Source organism: Bos javanicus, chromosome 5 (assembly GCF_032452875.1).
Source record: "Bos javanicus breed banteng chromosome 5, ARS-OSU_banteng_1.0, whole genome shotgun sequence".
Lineage (NCBI taxonomy): Eukaryota > Metazoa > Chordata > Mammalia > Artiodactyla > Bovidae > Bos > Bos javanicus.
The window spans coordinates 102,240,035-102,261,086 of record NC_083872.1 but is presented as its reverse complement, the minus strand read 5'-3'; the positions used below and the strand labels follow the sequence as shown (position 1 = coordinate 102,261,086).

At 39.1% G+C, this 21,052-nt stretch overlaps 1 protein-coding gene across 2 annotated transcripts in view; it reads right to left on the bottom strand.

Annotated features, from left to right (window-relative positions):
• LOC133248179 (scavenger receptor cysteine-rich type 1 protein M130) overlaps positions 1 to 17,612 on the bottom strand; it is a 36,645-nt gene extending 19,033 nt beyond the window's left edge. The window contains exons 1-6 of one of the 2 annotated variants that reach the window (XM_061418004.1): positions 17,392 to 17,612; positions 15,945 to 16,031; positions 14,269 to 14,589; positions 11,823 to 12,143; positions 8,751 to 9,071; positions 8,002 to 8,322 (exon numbers count right to left, since the gene is read on the bottom strand). In XM_061418004.1, coding sequence (XP_061273988.1) covers positions 8,002 to 8,322; positions 8,751 to 9,071; positions 11,823 to 12,143; positions 14,269 to 14,589; positions 15,945 to 16,031; positions 17,392 to 17,437 — 1,417 coding nt within the window. In that variant the 5' untranslated portion in view covers positions 17,438 to 17,612. The remainder of the gene's footprint in view (positions 1 to 8,001; positions 8,323 to 8,750; positions 9,072 to 11,822; positions 12,144 to 14,268; positions 14,590 to 15,944; positions 16,032 to 17,391) is intronic. The other variant, XM_061418003.1, reaches the window with a different exon arrangement.
• Positions 17,613 to 21,052: the final 3,440 nt, after the last annotated feature.

Sequence of the window (21,052 nt, the reverse complement as noted above, 5' to 3'; positions counted from 1 at the left end):
TTTTTCCTGTTAATCCTATGACTGCATTTTTTGAAATGTATTTTTAAATTGGAGTATAATTGTTTTACAATGTTGTATTAGTTTCTGCTGTACACAACATGAATCAGCTATAAGTGTGTGTGTGTGTGTATATATATATACATATATACACATACATATCCCCTCCCCCTTAAACCTTCCTCCCACCCCAACCCCCATCCCACCCCTCCAGGTCAACACAGAGCACTGGGCTGAGCTCCCTGCGCTGTACAGCAGCTTCCCACCAGCTATCTATTTTATACATGGTAGTGTATACATGTTAATGCTACTCTCTCAATTCATCCCACCCTCTCCTTCACACCCTGTGTCCACAAGTCCAGTCTCCACATCTGTGCTATGACTGCATTTTAACATAAAAGCCATTAACTGAATTTTTGTGCCTGGATTTAGCCCTTTTAATCAATAAATTAAACTTTCCCTAACATCAGTAACTAAATCTATATTTATTTCTTTCTGAAGAAATGAAGAACAAATATAAGAAATAATTAGAGGTATTTCATCTTGTTTGGTAATAGATACAATACAGTTTAAAGAAGCACTAATGCGTTTTCATCATTTATTCCTTTCCAGACTCCAAAAAAGTATAGCTCATTCTAATCTCAAAATTATCTTTCAGGTTTTAGTAAAATAAAACAAATTCAAATGAACAAGTTATTACATTCAAAAGTGCTCTACAGCACCTATACAGTCATCACAAACAAAATGTCTGGGATTCAGAGCAATTTCGTACCCAAAACTCTTAGACATCTTTGTAGCTATCTTGTCTAAACTACAATTCAGGGGTAAACGGTTGCTTTGTATTTCTAGTCTTCCTGCTTTACTGAGTTTTTCTGGCCCCTATCAACCACAATGCCTTATGCTTTATAAAAGTCTAAGAATTTAAACAGACTATGGAATTCGTAGTTTGAACTTGACAGACACAGAGATGCTATTTCCATCATTTTTTTCCTGAAAATCTTCTGAAAGAATCAAGTAAATCAAAAAATAAAATTACAAACTCTATTTTTAGAAAAACAAGGACAGAGCTAAGTCTTGGCCCAAAAATTAGTAGAAGGGTTTCAAATGCTATAGAAATATAACAAGAGAGTTTACAAAAGAAAGCAAAGTGCACATATGGCAGATAGCAAACAAAAATATGATTTTGTAAAGGGAGGGAACCCATGTTAAGTTGCAAATTTATGCTATTTGGGATTTTTATTATATGCAGCTAAATAGAATCCTGGGCTTCCCTGGTGGCTCAGACAGTAAAGAATCTACCTGTAATGCAGGAGACCTAGGTTCGATCCCTGGATCAAGAAGATCCGCTGGAGAAGGAAATGGCAACCCACTCCAATATTCTTGTCTGGGAAAGCCCATGGACAGAGGAGCCTGGCAAGCTACAGTCCATTGAGTCGCAAGAGTCAGACACGACCTAGCAACTAAACCACCAATAGAATCCTATATAATTTAGAATGGGTTATCACAAATAAGGTACTCTAGTAATAAAACCTAAATTTTGGATGTTGTTGGATGGAATTCATGGCTATAATATACTGATGACATAGATATTGTAGGCTGGAAAGCTAATAAGTATTGTTATCCATGGTAAAATATCTGGACAGATATCACACTGAAAAGAAAATTATATATTCACTAAAGATGAAAAATGGATAACATATTGGGAAAAGTGTAAAAAAGGGAAAGTATATAAAAAAAGAAAAAAAATCCTCCTTGCCACTTTTAACATTTAGGAGAGAGATGGGCTGAGACTAGAAGCCAGTAGATTACAAGAAGTGGAAGGAAAAATACTAATTTTGTGAGGGAGACATCCTCTGCCTGCAGCTACTGCGTTCAGTTGTGTCTGACTCCATGACCCCATGGACATAGCGCCCCCAGCTCCTCTGTCCATGGGATTCTCCAGGCAAGAATACTGGAGACAGTTGCCGTGCCCTCCTCCAGGGACTCTTCTCGACCCAGGGATAGCACCTGAGTTTCTTGCATCTCCTGCATTGGAAGCTGATTATTTACTGCTGAGCCACCAGGAAAGCTGCCTGCAGCTATTAGATATAGTTAATTGAGAGTCCTATAATTTGAAACTTACAGAATTGAAAAAAAAAAAAAACCTTAGTATCCTGTCCCCTAAATTAAGATGGTGATAAAACTTCAGATTTAGCAGAAAATAAAATTGATGCTCTGCATATAAAGACAATGAGCCTACCAGCAAAGATAGGATTTACGTCTTGCCTTCCCTCTCAAACCCATGGTTTCAAATGACCTTAGGGCAGTGGCCAATAAATTGAGAGGAAGGGTCTGATCACAGGATAGATCAAAATATGTAATTTATTCTTTGATGGTGGTTATTTTCACATGACATTGGGTTAAAGCAAATAGGCAAGAAATCTACTAAGTCTGAAGAGAATATTTTGCTGAATTTGAGGGTGACTGATATCAGTTAATGAATACTCAACCCTAAAGCAACCCAAGGGTCCCTAAATCAGCATCAGCATGAAGTGGGTTGTGAAAGGTGTGCAGCCTCTGGATGGATATACTCTCGAAACTGAACACAGAGCTGATGATGGGAACAACACACTAGGAAGTACTGCTCTGAGAAGAGCACCTGGGCACATGAAGGACAGAGCACAGACAGCAGCTTCTCAGAGGGCAGAACCTGGTCCATCAGATTGGCTCACCACACTCCCTCACCTACAGGGCAACTCATTGTTCTTGTCCAGTTGTTGTTTAGTCGTTAAATCATGTCCAATTCTTTGCAACCCCATGGACTGTAGCCACCAGGCTCCTTTGTCCATGAGATTTCCCTGGCAAGAATAGTAGAGTGGGTTGCCATTTCCTTCTCCAGGGGATTGTCCCAACCCAGAGATTGAACCTCTGTGTCCTGCATTGGTAGGCAGATTCTTTACCTACCACTGAGCCACCAGGAAAGCCCTCTTGTCCAGTAGGATATGATAATTACTTTGGAAGAACATCTCTAGGTGTGTCTTGGTGAACACCTTGTTGTTAAAAAGGCATCATTTATCAACAAGTGATTAACATAAAATGCTAGGGATTGTCCACAAGACTAGCCAATCACAGACCACTTTTGAGTTTTTTAAAGAAGTTGCATGAAATACATAAAAATGTTCAGAAGGCACAGCCAAGATGACAGAGGAGGAGGATCCTGAGTCATCTCTTCACACGAGCACACCAAAGTAACAACTGCTTACGAGAAAGACCAAAGTCTAGCAGAGAAGATCTTCTACAACTAAAGGTATAAAGAAAGAATCACAACAAGACAAGCAGGAGGGGCAGGGCACAGTATAGTCAAGGCCCATAGACCCAGGTACGCGACCACCAAATAAGAAGATAATTGCAGTTGCAGAGGTTCTCCCCAAGGATCAAGGAATTCCCCAACCAGTGGTGCTGCACCAGGAAGATAAGCTCCCAGGACGTTTGACTTTGAAAGCCAGCAGGGCTTACTTTTGGGAGAGCCAGAGGGCTGTGGGAAATAGAGACTCCTCTCTTAAGGGACACACACAAAATCCCACCCACTCTGGGACCCAGGGCAGAAGCAGTCAATTTGAAAGAAGCCTGGGCCAGACCCACCTGCTGATCTTGAAAAGTCTTCTGGAGAGGTGGGATGTGATGGAACTCATCATGTGGGGACCTGGGGACCCAGATACTGACAGCAGCCATTTTGGGGAGCTCCTTCTACCACGAGGACACTGGTATTAGAAGAAGTCATTTTGGAATCCTCCCTTTAGCTTATTAGCACCAAGACCCAGACCCAGTCACCAGCCTGTCAGTACCAGAAGTGGGACACCTGAGGCCAAGAAACTAAACAGGCAGGGACGCACACCCCTACCACTGTCCTCTATTAGCTGCCTTGAGACTCCCTGAGCCCACAGACACCCTGGGACATGGCAGTGCCCACTAGAGGGCCAGGACTCAGCCCCACATACCAGGAAACTGGCACTAGCACAGGGACCCCCTGGGACCTGAAGCCAGAGCCCCAGTTTCACCACCCCCATACTCCGGTGAGCTGACATTAGCCTAGGGACACCCTGGGCATTGGCCCTGCCCACCAGCTGACCAATTTAGGCTCCAGGACCCTGGGCTCTGCAGCCAGAAATCCCAGGACCCAGCTCTACCCAACAGGGCTAGTGCTAACCCTGGGACAAGTCTTATCTCCCAGAGATCCCAGCCCCAGGACCAGTGCAACCCTACAACCAGCATTCCCTGGGCCCTGGCCCTGTCCACCAGCAGGCCAACACCAGCTCTGGGATTCCTGGGCCCTGCAGCAGGGGACCCCAGGAGCTGACTCTGTCTACCACTGGACTGGCACTAGCCCCAGGACATGGCTTCATGCACCAGTAGGTGAACACCAACCCTAAAATCCTTTGGGCATTGGCCCTACCAACAAGCAGATGGACACCAACTCTGAGACAGGTTGGACCTCTCAGCCAGCTGCCCCAGGAACCAGCTCTACTCACCAGCAGGCTTTCACTAGATCTGGGAACACTGTCTCCCCCACACTCACTGTAAAACTTGGTTCAAACCACAAGTAGAACAGCACTAGCTCTGAAATACTCCTGGTGTCTGCAACTAGCTACCCCATGACCCAGTCCCACCAAGCAGTGACTGGCAGCTTTTGCACAAGGCCGAGTCTAGCAAACAACCAGACTAGGGCCCAGCCATGGCTACCAGACCACTAACAGTAGTCAGCCAACCACAATAGAAGGACTTGTGCTGTTAACGTATGGGGCAAACTAGAGCACGTAGCTCTGGTAACCAGAGGGGAGTATGCTGCTGGGAGCATAGAACATTTCCCATAGAAGGTAATTTCTCCAAGGTTGGGAAATGTCACCAACCTACCACCTACATAGAACTGAAAATAGCAAATCAGGCAAAATGAGGCAACAGAGGAACATGTTCCAAACAAGGAACAAGACAAAACCCCAAAATAAGAACAGTGAAGTGCAGATAGGCAATCTCCGTTCAGTTCAGTTCAGCCACTAAGTCATGTCCGACTCTTTGCAAACCCATGGACTACAGCACATCAAGCTTCCCTGACAATCACCAACTCTTGGAGCTTGCTCAAACTCATGTCCATTCAGTCGGTAATGCCATCCAACCAGCTCATCTTCTGTCATCCTCTTCTTCTCCTGCCTTCAATCTTTCCCAACATCAGGGTCTTTTCAAATGAGTCAGTTCTTTGCATCAGGTGGCCAAGGTTTTGGAGTTTCAGCTTCAGCATCAGTCTTTCCAATGAATATTCAGGACTGATTTGCTTTAGGATGAACTGGTTGGATCTCCTTCAGTCCAAGGGACTCTCAAGAGTCTTCTCCCAACACCACAGTTGAAAAGCATCAATTCTTTGGCACTCATCTTTCTTTATAGTCCAACTCTCACATCCATACATGACTACTGGAAAAACCATAGCCTTGACTAGACAGACCTTTGTTGGCAAAGTAATGTCTCTGCTTTTGAAGATGCTATCTAGGTTGGTCATAGCTTTTCTTCCAAGGAGTTTCATGGCTGCAGTCACCATGTGCAATGATTTTAGAGCCCAAGAGAGGAAAGTCTCTCGCTGTTTCCATTGTTTCCCCATCTATTTGCCATGAAGTGATGGGACTGGATGCCATGGTCTTAGTTTTTTTAATGTTGAGTTTTAAGCCAGCCTTTTCACTCTCCTCTTTCATCAAGAGGCTCTTAGTTCCTCTTCACTTTCTGCCATAAGGGTGGTGTCATCTGCATATCTGAGGATATTGATATTTCTCCCAGCAATCTTGATTCCAGCTTGTGCTTCTTCATCCAGCCCAGCATTTTGCATGATGTACTCTGCATATAAGTTAAATAAGCAGGGTGACAATATACAGCCTTGATGTACTCCTTTCCCAATTCGGAACCAGTCTGTTGTTCCATGTCCAGCTCTACTTGTTGCTTCTTGACCTGCATACAGATTTTTCTCAGGAGGCAGGTACGATGCTCTGGTATTCCCATATCTTGAAGAATTTTCCAGTGTGTTGTGATCCACACAGTTTTTATGATTATGATTTGGCATAATCAATAAAGCAGAAGTAGACATTTTTCTGGAATTCTCTTGCTTTTTCTATGATCCAGCAGATGTTGGCAATTTGATCTCTGGTTCCTCTACCTTTTCTAAACCCAGCTTGAACATCTGCAAGTTCGTGGTTCATGTACTGTTGAAGCCTGGCTTGGAAAATTTTGAGCATTACTTTGCTAGTGTGTGAGAGGAGTGCAACTGTGTGGTGGTTTGAACACTCTTTGGCATTGCCCTTCTTTGGAATTGGAATGAAAACTGACCTTTTCCAGTCCTGTGGCCAATGCTGAGTTTTCCAACTTTGCTGGCATATTGAGTGCAGCACTTTCACAGCATCATCTTCCAGGATTTGAAATAGCTCAACTGGAATTCCATCACCTCCACTAGCTTTGTTTGTAGTGATGCTTCCTAAGGCCCGCTTGACTTCACATTCCAGGATGTCTGGCTCTAGGTGAGCAATCACATCATCATGGTTAACTGGATCATGAAGATCTTTTTTGTATAGTTTTTCTGTGTATTCTTGCCACCTCTTCTTAATATCTTCTGCTTCTATTAGGTCCATACCATTTCTGTCTTTATTGTGCCCATCTTTGCATGAAATGTTCCATTGGTATCTCTAGTTTTCTTGAAGAAATCTCTAGTCCTTTCCATTCTATTGTTTATATAGATTTTATAATATCTTTATATATATAGTATATAGGCAATTTACCTAATATCATATGCAATGGTGAAAAAGCTGAATGCATTTTCTCTAAGATCAGGAACAAGGCAAGGATGCCCACTCTTGCCATTTTTATTTGACATAATATCTAAAGTTCTATCCACAGCAATTTAGACAAGGAGAAGAAATAGAAGGAATCCAAACTAGAACGGAAGAAGTAATGCTGTCTCTGTTTGCAGACAAGATGACACTGTGCTTAGAAAATCCTAAAGTCACTACCAAAAAACTACTAGAGTTCATCAGTGAATTTGGTGAAGTTGCAGGATACAGAATGAAAATACAGAAATCTGTTGCCTTTCTATATACTAACAATGAGCTATCAGAAAGGGAAATTAAAGAAACAGTTCCATTTACTATCACATCTAAAGGGCTTCCCAGATGATGTTAGTCAAAAAGAATCCACCTGCCAATGCAGGAGACACAAGAGGCACAGTTTTGATCTTGGATCAAGAAGATCCCCTGGAGTAGGAAATGACAACCCACTCCAGTATTCTTGCCTGGAAAATTCCATGGACATAGGAGCATGGAAGGGTACAGTCCATGGGCCTGCAAAGAATCAGACATGACTGAACAACTGAGCATATACATACATACATACATTAAAAAAGAATAGCATACCTAGGAATAAACCTACCTAAGAAGGCAAGAGCCCTGTACTCGGAAAACTACAAGACACTGATGAAAGAAACTGAAGATGACTCAAACAGATGGAAAGATATATTTTGTTCTTAGACTGGAAGAATCAGTTTGGTTAAATATGGTTAAAATGACCATAGTCCCAAGGCAATCTACAGATTCAATGCAATCCCTATCAAATTACTGATGGCATTTTTTACAGAATTAAGCAATAAATTTTAAATTTGTATGGAAGCACAACAGATCCCGAATAGCCAAAATAATCTTGAGAAAGAAGAATAAAGCTGGAAGAATCAGGCTGTCTAACTTCAGACTATACTACAAAGTTACAGTCATCAAAACAGCATGGTACTGTGACAAAAGCAGACACAGAGATTAATGGAACTGGATAGAAAGCCCAGAAATAAATCCACACATTTATTGCCAATTAATCTATCACAAAGGAGACAACAATATACAATGGAGAAAAGATAGTCTCTTAAATAATAGTGCTGGGAAAACTGGACAGCTCCACATAAAAGAATGAAATTGGAATGCAACTTCTTTACAGGTTGATTGAAAGTCTTACCTGAGCAAGTAACTTTGGCTTCATGATAGTGTTCACAACTAAGCCCACCCCATTGCCAGTTCTTGCAGTCCCAGATAGAAGTCTCATTTCCATTGCAGTTGTTTAAAAACAGCCATGTGTTTGTTGCCTGAATTTTAGAATAAACTTGATAGGATGTTCTGAGCGCAGATCCACATCCCAGCTGCTTGCAAACCACGTCAGCTTCTTTCAGTCCCCAGCTTCTGTCACACACTTTCCCTATCAGTTTCTGAATTTCCACCTCCACTGTCCCAGCACAGCGGCTACCTCCACCTTTGAGTCTCAGTTCGAGATCTGATCCATCTGCAAAAGAAACATAAACTTAGGCCATAGATACATATGGCGGTTAACTACCATAGGGTACTTTTTTCAATCTTGTTCCTTCTCAGATACTGAGACACTAGAAATTCTGGCTTACCTACTTCCTGGCTTTTAGAAGAGCAGCATAGACCATGAATTTGGTTAGAAATGGGGCTATAGTTTCAAAACTTGTAGATTTAGAATTTGAAGTGTGGTCCCTAATAGCAGTTGAAACAATTTTTATAGAAAATAGAGACAGACAACCCTCCAAACTAGTCAAATAAAGAATGTGTTAAAGATTCCTCATACCTGAAAAGAATTCCTAACAAGGAAATCATTAGCTAGTTCTCTCTCTCTCTCACCTCTTACACCTATTCCTACTCCTAAAGAACACAAACCCTTCCTTCTCTGTTTTTCTTGTTTTAACTTACCAGAACAGGTCACACCAGCATCTTCGTTATGATTGCAGTAATGCTTTCCCCATTCGTGATGTCTGCACTGCCAGACAGCAGATTCATGTCCTTGGCAGGAAACACTGTCAAGCCAAATGTGTCCAGTTCCCTCACTGGCATTGACTCTACCGACGGCAGTGATGGCAGTCGGACATCCCAATTGCTGACAGGCTACAGCAGCATCATCACTGTCCCAGCCATCATCACACACTGTCCCCCATTCTCCTTGGAATCTCACTTCTAATCTTCCTGAACACTTGGTGACTCCATCTACCAGTCTCAGGCTCAGGTCAGCTCCCTCTGTAAGAGGGAAACAAAGCCAGTCAGTGATAAAGAAACAAGCATGAAGATGCTCTAAACAGCTCCACCTGAGATGAGATAAGAAAAAGGCAGGGGGCGGGGTGGGGGGGGGGGACATAAGCAGAGACAGAGAAAATAATGATATATTCCCACTGAAAATCATTAAAGATGGAAGTAGGAGCAGATCAGGCAAGAAAAAAGTGTTAGTGGGAACCTGGGGTATAGCACAGGAGCTCAAATCAGTGCTCTGTGATGACCTGGAGGGCTGGGATGAAGATGAGAGTGGGAGGAAGGCTCAAGAGGGAGGGGATATATGTATACGTACAGCTGATTCACTTTGTTGTGCAGCAGAAACTAGCACAAGATTGTAAAACAATCATACTCCAATTTAAAAACAAGAAGAGAGGATTTTTTATGAATTAGGAGTTTGGGACTAGCAGATGCAAACCATTTTATATCAAATGGATAAATAGCAAGGTCTTATTGTATAGCACAGAGAACTATATTCAGTATCATATAATAAATCATAATGGAAAAGGTCAATCAATCAATTAAGAAAAAAGAAGACAGAACTTTTCACTGTGGAGAGCATGCATTACAGGAAGAGTTTCTAACAGGAGGCCAAGGAACTGAAATTTATCTAGAATCTGCTTGTTTAAATACCACAGATGTTTTTGTTGGTTTTTTTTTTCCCTGTTAAATACATACTTACAGATGCCTAGGTGCTTATATAAATATATATATATATATATATATATATATATATATATATATTTGCTGCAATACTTAACACTCACTTTTGGCTCTGACTGCATTACCTACCCAGACTATTTGGCTTGTATTACCATGCCTGACCCCTTTCTGACCATGTCCATAGTTTAAAAGCAGTGAAAGAGAGAAAGGACTTCATCATTACTCCTTTCACTTTCCCCCAATCAACACTCCTCAAAGACTAGCACTTGATTCTGAGTAATATCCTATAATAAATAAATTGGGTTTTTCCTCTGGCACTTTTAGTTTCTTTTTTTTTTTTTTTTTTGGTCACAGTGCTGTTTATTGTGATTCCTCAGCATGTATCAAACACAGTGAGAAGAAACATGCTGACTGGAGACCTGAGTAAAGGAAACCGGAAGGTACATACTGTATTTTTTCTACCCCAAATCCCTTTCACTTTCTTCAGCTAAAAAAACCCATCTTTTCTGTAGGAATCCCATTCTTTGTGGTTCAGACTGTACATGATCACACTGTTCAACAAGAAAAAAGCCAACTTGGGAATTCCCTGGTAGTCCAGTGGTTAGGACTGTGAGCTTCCACTGTACGGGGCCTAGGTTTTATACTTGGTCAGAGAACTAAGATCCCCACAAGACAAACAGCATGGTTTCAAAAAAAAAAAAAAAAGGGCAATTCAAGAAATAAAAGAAGAGCCAGAACCTTGATGATATTGTTTGAGTGCTGAATCCATTCATGGATGGAGCTAACTGTACCTCCTGTATTTCCCAGTTTTCTGAGTCAGTATTCCCTTATTTTAAAGCTAGTTTGAATTGAATTTCCTTCATTTGAAAAAAAATAATAAAGCCTGGTGAATACAAGAACATTTTTACCCTGGTTATAATTTCCTAAATATCCCCTCGGGTCCAAGACTTACTAGGTCTTCAAATGAGGCATTCAGTTGAAGAAAGGACAGTGACATTTTTGTACACACAAAACCATGTCCCAGACCTTAATAAAGGATGGAACGTGAAAGTCCCTAGAAAGACACAATGCCTGCTCACAGTGTAGTATTAGCGTAAATGAGACTTTAATAGATACCCAGTTTTTTTTTTTTTAACTTTACATAATTGTATTAGTTTTGCCAAATATGAAAATAAATCCGCCATACCCAGTTTTTAAATCATTTGATTCTGTGAATTTGAACTAATAGTTTGATGAAGGGTGGGTCAATGTGGCTAAAGAGGAGGATTTTATAGGTAGAGGATAATAATAGGGGTGACTTTCTTCTAAAACATCCAGAAAGTAACATTTTCTAGTTAACCTGGTTTCTTTTCCTTTCTTTTTTTGGAGGGGTGAGGAAATATACTGTTCTCTGAATACTTCCTTCTATCCTCATAACTTGGATCTCAATTTCATGGCTCATCCTCCCTCCCTAAACTATTTATCCTAATTTCAGTGAATGGTAAAAAAAAAAAAAAAAATTCCTCACGGGCTTCCCCATGGCTCAGTGGTAAAGAATTTGCAGGAGACTCAGGTTCCATCTCTAGGCTTGAAGATCCCCTGGAGATGGAAATGGGAACCCACTCCAGTATTCTTGCCTGAAGAATTCCATAGATAGAGGAGCCTGATGGGCTACAGTGCGTGGAGGTACAAAAGAATCGGACACAACTAAGTGACTGAACAATAACAACAACAACAACAACAAAAACCCACAAGTATCAGAACTGCATCCTGAAATTGGTAATAATGAGGCAATAAAAGAAGACTTTCCTCATTGTAGTTTTCATTTGCATTTCTCTACTAATTAGTGACATTGAGCATCTTTTCATGTACTTCTTGGTCATCTGCATGTTGTACAGGAAAAAAATAACACAACATTGTAAAGCAACTATACTCCAATTAAAAAAAATTCTTTTTAATAATAAGAGAAAAAAAAAAGAAGCACATTTCATTATGTTTTTAAGAGTTCAAACCTTTGAGACTTTTACCCCCATTTTTGTCCTCTCAGAGAGAACGGAACAAACCCAGAGCAGTCCTTACCTAAGCAAATCACTCCGGCATCTTCAGCGTGATCACAGTTGTGCTTTCCCCATCCTTCGTGTCTGCAGTTCCAGAGAGCTGACTCATTTCCATGGCATACCAGATCATCAAACCAGATTGGCCCAGACCCTTCTCCAAAATTAGCTGAGCCAGAGAAACTGACAGCACTTCCACATCCAAGCTGTTTACAAACCACAGAAGCGTGATCCAAGTTGAAGTTATCGTCACACACTGTTCCCCACTGGCCCTGGAATTTGATCTCTATTCTTCCTGAGCACCGGTTTCCTCCATTCATCAGCCTCATCTCCAAATCAGATCCATCTAGAGCAGAGAAAAGGCAAGAATTCAGAAGTGATATTTATTCTGAAGTGATCTTAGAGAATAGTATTCCTCTGGTCTCTTGAGACTTGCTGCTGTCCTTAAAAATGATGCCTCGTTGTGGATGCTGCTCCAGTTCACATGTTGAAAGATTTTGATCTTTGAAAATTAACTAATGATTAGGACTTTCATCTGTATCAACTGACCCCCCAAAAAAATCTTTTATGGATTAAAATTTACTTTTTGCTTTGTTTCCCTCTATTACTAAGACATAGTAAACATGTCTATGTAGAAATAAATAGTAGAAAAAAGTCTACCCTCTTTACTGTTATGCATGTGATGACAACAGAATTTCCAAGAAGTAGATGCTCTGAGAATTGAGCATTGATCAGGGTGGAGAATCTCAGAACTATGGACTCTGAAACCTTAGAAATATGAACTTGGAAACCTCATGAAACTCGTGAGTCCCTGACTACTCATTCCTTTCTATTATTATGCACAAGTTGAAGCTTTAGGTGTATAATGTTCAAAAACTAAATTTGATTGACATCGTCCTTATATAAAGGATCCTTATGCAAAGTTATGAAAAACAGAACACAGGAGGTAAAAGTACTACGCTGAGGTCTTAGCTTAAATGGTCAATACCATCAACAGCAATAATTAATAGTAAGAGCCTGGCAAGATTTATTATGATTTTTAACTTCACTGTAGATGCTTGATGTAGCTCTTACAATTATTACTTCTTATCTTTCCCTGCAAAATGATTAACAATGAAAGACAACAAGAAAAGAAAGAAGAGAAAGGAAGAGGAGAACAGAGAAAGAGAAGGAAGAAGAAAGAGAAATGAGTTGTCTAGATAATGAGAAGCAGTGAGCCATGAGGAAACCAATGCTAATGTTTAGCACCTATGACCTACATGTCAGTGTACCGGTAGCTTTACATGTGTTATATTATTGACTATTCAGAAGCTGAAGTTTAGAAAGATTTACAACTTACTCAAAATAATAGCATTAAGGAGTAATTGAGGAGTTGTCTAGATACTAGTTACTCCCATGAAACCGCAGAGCCTGGATAAAGATTGCTGTTGTTGTTTAATCACTAGGTTGTGTCCGACTCTTTGTGACCCCATGGACTGTAGCCCGCTCGACTTCTCTGTCCCTGGGATTTCCCAGGCAAGAATACTGTAGTGCGTTGCCATTTCCTTCTCCAGGGGAACTTCCCGAGGGATCAAATCCATGTCTCTTGCATTGGCAGGCAGCTTCTTTACCACTAAGCCATCAGGGAAGCCTGGATAGAGATTAATCCTTTCTGAAATCAGTCCTATGGAGGAGATGGTCTCTAACAGAAAGGCTGGGCGGTGAGAGCATTGCCTAAAGTTCAATGACATGAGCAAAGAGAAATTGGAAGCTCAGGAATCTGAACTGGATCAGAAACATGACCTTGGGTTTTGTCTGCAGAAAGGTCTGGGTTATCATAATAGCAAGTGAGACGAAACTTATGAAATATTTTATAAATTAAAACTACCATGTAAATGGAATGAATAGCATTGCACAGTGGAAAAAGCAATTCTACCTTGCAAAATATCCTTCCTCCAACAAAACAGATTAGTGCTAGGAGTATTTACTTCTTGACTTGGTAAATTGATTATCAGTTAATGGGCAAACTGTCATGATTTATGAGCCAATACACGAAAGCAGCATTTTATGGGGAAAGGGGACAAGGAATCAAGTTAGATATGATTTAGGAAATGGCAACCCACTCCAGTATTCTTTCCTAGAAAATTCCATGGACAGAGGAGCCTGACAGGCTGCAGTCCCTGGGGTCACAAAGAGTCATACATGATTAAGCAACTGAGCACAGAATGTTACAGTAGGATTACTTAATATAAAATTGAAGCTAAGCACTTCCTCATTGACTGTAATATTCAGAATCTCTTTTGATTTTTTTTTTTAATATGGGTCTTGTCATACATTTTCTGGTCTTTAACAATGAATTGGGCCCTCTTCATACCTGGATCATTTTATACCTAGATTACTTACAGAAAACTGGCCTTTTCATTTTTAACCCATCTATAAGGTTTTTTCCCACCAAGCATTTCATGTCAAGGTTTGCCTTACACAAGTCTTACCTGAGCAGGTGACTCCTACATCCTGTTGGTGAGTACAGTTATGCTTTCCCCACCCCTCATGTTTGCAGTCCCAGAGAGCTGATTCATTGCCTCGACAAGACACATGATCCATCCAAATGCGCCCAGTGCCTGCACTGGAATTGGTCCATCCTGTGGCTTTGATGACAGACGGACATCCCAGCTGCTTACAAACGACAGAGACGGCAGCCAAGTCCCAGCCGGTGTTGCACACAGTTCCCCACTCTTCCTGGACTTTCACCTCCACTCTCCCAGAACACTTGGTTTGACCAGCCACCAGCCTCAGTTCCTTGTCTGTTCCCCCTGGAACAGGTAAAGGCAGCAATTGGTCAAGATCCAAAAGCAAGTAAAATGATTATTCCTTAGATTACTTATTTTTCAAAGCCAGTTTTGAGAAACATTTCTGAACCTATCTGTGTTACAGTAGGAGACTGTCATTTCATAGGAATTCAAAACCAAACATCAGTGTCACAGGCTTCAAATGAAGCCATGACACAGAAGCAGTAAAGCTGGGTAATTCAATACCATATGGTGTCTTTATTTTATGGCTGAGATTCTTTATAAAATCAATGTATATAATCCTACGGATAGTTTACCATAAAAATAAGATATTACAAAATTTTTTAGGGATAAGCTATGTAAGTTTCTCCAATGGTGTCTTTATTTTATGGCTGAGATTCTTTATAAAATCAATGTATGTAATCCTATGGATAGTTTACCATAAAAATAAGATATTACAAAATTTTATAGGGATAAGCTATGTAAGTTAGTGGAAAGAAGGCTAATAGTGAAAATGAAAGACTGATTATTGGGAATTCAGTAACTATTTCACACATGTATGCAAAATACCATGAATTTTTTAAATTAATTTTTTAATTTTAATTGGAGGCTAATTACTTTACACTATTGTGGTCATTTTGCCATACATCGATATGAATCTGCCACGGGTGTACTTGTGTACCCCCATCCTGAAACCCCTTCCCACCTCCCTCCCCACCCCATCCCTCTGGGTTGTCCCTGAGCACTGGCTTTGAGTGCCCTGCTTCACGCATCTAACTTGCACTGGTCATCTATTTTACATATGGAAATATCATAAATTCTTAAAATGCTAGTTGAAATCTACTGAACTTAGCTACCCAAACAGAAACTGAAATGGAGATATTTTCCTATTATCTTCTACCATAAAAAATCCTCTCTCCCCTACTCCTTCCAAGGGTCTTAGCTACCGCCTTGTGATTATTTTAGCTAACATAGAAACCTGTGGTTCTTGATCTATATCTGGCTTCCCTGAACACATTTTAAGATAAATTTTGGCATTTGAGTTTTCAAAGTGTTCCTAAAATTCCCTCATCCCAACAGTTCTGACGTTTCTCCTCCTCTGCATTGTTCCCTATATTTTAGTTAGACATTACTTCAGATCTTTAAGGAATATGCATTTTTCCAGTGATCATTTATTAAAAAAAAAAAGCTGTACTAACATTTTGGGCAAGCAGGGTCACATCATTAAGTACTCATTTTGTGCTTTTAATATCCTGATCCTTCAAAACACCATGAAGCTTGCTTTTAGATGCTATTTAGCCTTCAGGAGAATGATTTGCTTGTCAGTGATTCTCATCACAGTGGGCAAAGATTGTGAGTAAATTTGACAAAGTACTCACCAAGAGCACTGGTGACCAAACAGGCATAGAGAACTGAGACCACAGCAAGAGTGAAGGGACCAAAGTGGACAGAACACCTTTTAAAACCTGGTGGAAAGAAATAAAAGAAGGTAAAAGTATAGTCTTTCCAACCAAAGAGGCTTTAGAGCAGGCAGGTGCTTTCAGAGGTTTGAAATTAACAAAGAAAGTCAAACCAAGGCAGAAAACCCTCCTCCTAAATGGCAAGGCAAGCAGGCAGGAAAATTTTATATCCAGGATCATACAGCAACAGTGAAGTAGCTTTGAAAATGTCCGTGGTTACAGGCAACCAAGAAGTGAGGGATAAGAAGAGAGTTGGAAATGCAAAAAGAATTGCAAGAGTGAGTCTTAGCACCTGGAAAATTGAAAAGACATTGATGAAACTTAGAAGTGGTTACTTCTCCCATTGGGCACAGAACAATATTCAACCTCTGATATTCTCATCTCCAAGCCTACCTGATCCACATTATTCAATGGCAAGTTCCATGAGGAAATAAATTATACCCATAATGTTCACCAGCTTCACCAGTGCCTGGCACAGTGCCTGCTAAATTCTAATTGAACACTGCAACTGGAGGAAACAGTGACAAAGATTATATTTGAAAGTCCCCATTATCGGACCTTGTGGGCTTCACAGGTGACCCAGTTATAAAGGATCCACCTGCCAGTGCAGAAGACACAGGTTTGATCCCTGGGTCAGGAAGATCCCCTGGAGGAGGAAATGGCAACCCACTCCAGTATTCCTGCCTGGAAAATCCCATGGACAGAGAAGCCTGGAGGGCTACAGTCCATGGGGTCGCAAAGAGTCAGACACCACGGAGCGACCAAGCATGCACACACACACATGCCACTGGATCTAATCTCCAAAAATAGCCTAAAATGCTCTATCACTCTCACTTCTCCTTCTTACTCTCATCCTACAGTAATTTTAAAGTAAAAATGCTATGACACAGAACTGTGCGCTTACTACCTATGTTTTCATGTGGTAAGGTTTCAAGTTTAAAAGCTTGAAAAAAAAGTAAGAATGCTAAATGAATTTAATGCATCCACATAAATCATGAAGTAGATTTTTAACACTCAGGGGTGTCATTCTAAATGCCCTCTAGGGAATCAACTTATCATCAATATGCATTCTTACTTGTTCTATCCTTTCTAACAACTATTTGTTTTATACTCAATACAATTCAGTTAATTTTAGTTCCTTACATAGTTGTTCCTCAATGATTTTACAGAATTGATGCCAAATCTAATCCTTATTTCATACCTTCAATTTTGAACCTATGGAAGATACAGGTACTTCTTAATAGGCTTCTTGCTCTTTCCCATAACTTACCCTCCTGATGCGCATCATTATTAAATCAGATCCACTGACTTTCAGAATATTACTATACTCCATTAAAGAGTAGACAGAACAAATGATAAGCTTTACCAGCAGATCCAGAGTTGTCATGTAGCACCATTCTGAGTTTGTCCATTCCAAAGTTTTATGATGCTTCAATCTTCTTGTATCGGTCCCTTGAAGAAATGGTCTTGGAATAGTCCCTTGAAGAAGAGGACCACTAGGAATTCTAAAAATCATTTCACTTCCACACACACACACAAAAAAAGAAGGCCTTCATAATGGAGGTGGAGTCAACCAGAAAAGGGAAGTAATTAAAAGAGAGAGGTTCCTTTTTGTCCTCATGTTTTCTTCCATTTGGGCCATGAAACAAAGAAAACTGAGAAACATTCACTACAGATTTACAAAAATTAAAGGGGAAATACTAACTCAAGTATGGTTGTCATTGAACATAAAATTTTTGCACTGTGTTTTGGATGAATATATTTGAAACAAAAATAATAATTGTTTTGAGATGAAATTATGTCAAAAAAAATTAAGGTAAGGTACTTCCCTGGTGGTTCAGTAGTTAAGAGTCTGCCTGCCAATGCAGGGGTCATAGGTTCAATTCCTGGTCAGGGAAGATACCACATGCCTCGGAACAATGAATCCCGTGTACCCCAACTACTGAGCCAGAGTTCTAGAGCCCATGAGCCATACCTACTGAAGCCTGTGCTCCACAAGAGAAGCCACCATAATGAGAAGCCAGCACATCACAACAGAGTAGCCTCCTCTTGATGCAACCAGAGAAAGCCTGCACAGAGCAATGAAGACCCAGTGGAGCCAAAAATAAATAAATAAATAAATAAGCACTTAGCAATGAATTTTTTTAAAAAACCAAAATAAAATGGGCAAAACATAATTAAATCACTAAAGCTTGATTGTATAGCCACTTTTATTATTATTTCCATAATCAAAAGTGTCTCATGAATAATTTTGTGCAGATTATCCATAGACAGCACTTGAATTTCTTTTCTTGTTTAAAAAAATTTATTGGAGTACAGATTTATAATGTTAAGTTCTTCTGTACAGCAAAGTTATACACACACACATATATATATGCCCACTCTTTTTTAGATTCTTTTCTCATATAAGTCATTGGAGAGTATTGAGAAGAGTTCCCTGTGCTATACAGCAGGTCCTAATTATTATCTGTTCTATATATAGTAATGTGTATATGTCAACACAAATTTACCAATTTCTCTCTCCCTACACCTCCTCTTTCTACCCTGCTAACCATAAGTTAGTTTTCTACATCTGGGACTCTCTTTCTGTTTTGTAAAGAAGTTCATTTGTACCATTTTTTATAGAGTTTACATATAAGTGATATCATGTATTTGTCTTTTTGTGTCTGACTTAACTTCACTCAGTATGGCAATATATATATGCATTAAACTTCCTAAAAATCTTTCCACAATGAATATTCTAAGCCCCTTTGGCTTCACTGGTAAATTCTAACAAATATTTAAGGGAAAAAAATAATACCAATTCTAAACAAACATTTCTAGAAAACAAAGAGTAGTGACTACTTTCCAACATGTTCTATGAGGTCAATATAACTTTATATCAAAACCAGAAAAAGACATTATAAGGAAGGAAAATTACATAGGAATATCTCTCACAGACATATATGCAAAACTCTGGACAAAATATTAGTAAATAATATCTAGAAATATATAAAATAATAATATATCATAACCAAGCAGGATTCATCCCAAAAATATAATGTTAGTTTAACATTCAAAAATTAAAATTGTATATAACTCATTATATAAGACTCTTAACAGAAAAATTATTCAATCAACTTGATAGATGTAAAAAAGCCTTTCACAAAATGTAACATCAGTTCCCAATAAAAACTTAGTGAACTAGGTGTGTAAAGGGTATCCATGAAAAGCCTACAGCTAAAATCATATTTAATGCTCAAAGACTGAATGCTTTCTCCTTAAGATCAAAAGGCCAAAATGTTAATTTTAATCATTTCTATTTGACATGGCACTGGAGATACTATCTAGGACAATCAGGCAAGATAAAGAAATAAAAAACATTCATGTTGAAAAGGAAGTAAAACAGTCTTTTTCTTGGCAGATGATATGATCATCTGTGTAGGATGTATAACAAAATTTACAAAAAACTACTAGAATTAATCATTGAGTTAAGCAAGGTTGGAGGATACATGATCAATATACAAAAATCACATAACAAAAAAAAAATCAGAAGTTAAAATTTAAAAGTAAATTCCATTTGTAGTAGTATCAAAATTATACAAAATATTGAGTAAACTTGACCAAAAATGTGAAAGTCCTATATACTCCAAACTACACAATATTCTTGAAAGAATATTAGAAATTAAAGAATTTAAATTAGAAATAATATTAGTTATAGTAATATTAAAATAATAATATTATTTCTAGTATCTAATATTAGAAATTAAAGAATTAAAATTCTTGAAAGAAATTAAAGAAGATTTAAATAATTGGGTTAATTTAAATAATCCTTCGGTTAGAAGACTTTATTGTTAAGATTTCAGTGCTTCACAATTTGAATTCTAAATTCAATATAACCAAAATCAATATCTTAGTGGGCATTTTTTCATAATAACTGGCAAATTGATTTTAAATTTTATTTAGAAATGCAAGGGGTCGGAAAATCCCATGGACGGAGGAGCCTGGTAGGCTGCAGTGCCTGGGGTCTCTAAAAGTCGGACACGATTGAGCGACTTCACTTTCACTTTTCGCTTTCATGCATTGGAGAAGGAAATGGCAACCCACTCCAGTGTTCTTGCCTGGAGAATCTCAGGGACGGCAGAGCCTGATGGGCTGCCGTCTATGGGGTCGCACAGAGTCGGACACAACTGAAGTGACTTAGCAGCAGCAGCAGCAAAACAGACATAACAAATTTCGAAGTGATGAACATGTTGGAAGATTAACACTAGCCTATTTTGAGATTTTTTTTTTATAAAACTGCCATAATGAAGACAATGTTGTATTAACATAATCAACACATATATAAATGATTGGTTTTTGACAAAGTATAATATTTTCAACAAATGGTGCTGAACAGTTGGTTATTCATATTGCAGCAAGATGAATTTCAATCCTTACACCATATACAAAAAGGGATCATAGACATAAATACAAAACCTAAAATTTTTTAAATATTAAACATCTCAAAGGTTTTAGTTAGGAGAACTGGTAACACATGTTCATTTAGTGACCTGTACATGAATGTTTACGTGAGTTTTACTTGTAATGGACAAAACTAGAAACAAACAAACAAAAAAATGTCCTTCAACTGGTGAATGGGAAAACGAGCAGATGGAATTAATACTCAACATCACAAAGGAATGAACTGTTGATACATGTGACAACAGGAATCAGTCTTCTACTTTGTGAACTCATTTAGAATTCTGGGAAATACAAACTAATCTTTTGTGACTGGAAGGAGTGGTTGCTTAAGTCATTTTTATACTGGGGGTAAAAATGATGAAACTTTCAAAGGATAATTGATATGTTCATTGTCTTGATTGCTTTGATGGTTTCACAGGTACACACCTGTTTATCAAAACTAAAAAACTGATCACTTTAAGTATGTGAGCTTAGTATCTATCAATTATACCTCAATAAAGCTGTTTAGAAAATCTTGATGAACACTTTTTGCTGTAAGATAAAGAAAAGGAAAAACTCTGACATTAGCCCATCTTTCAGGTTTA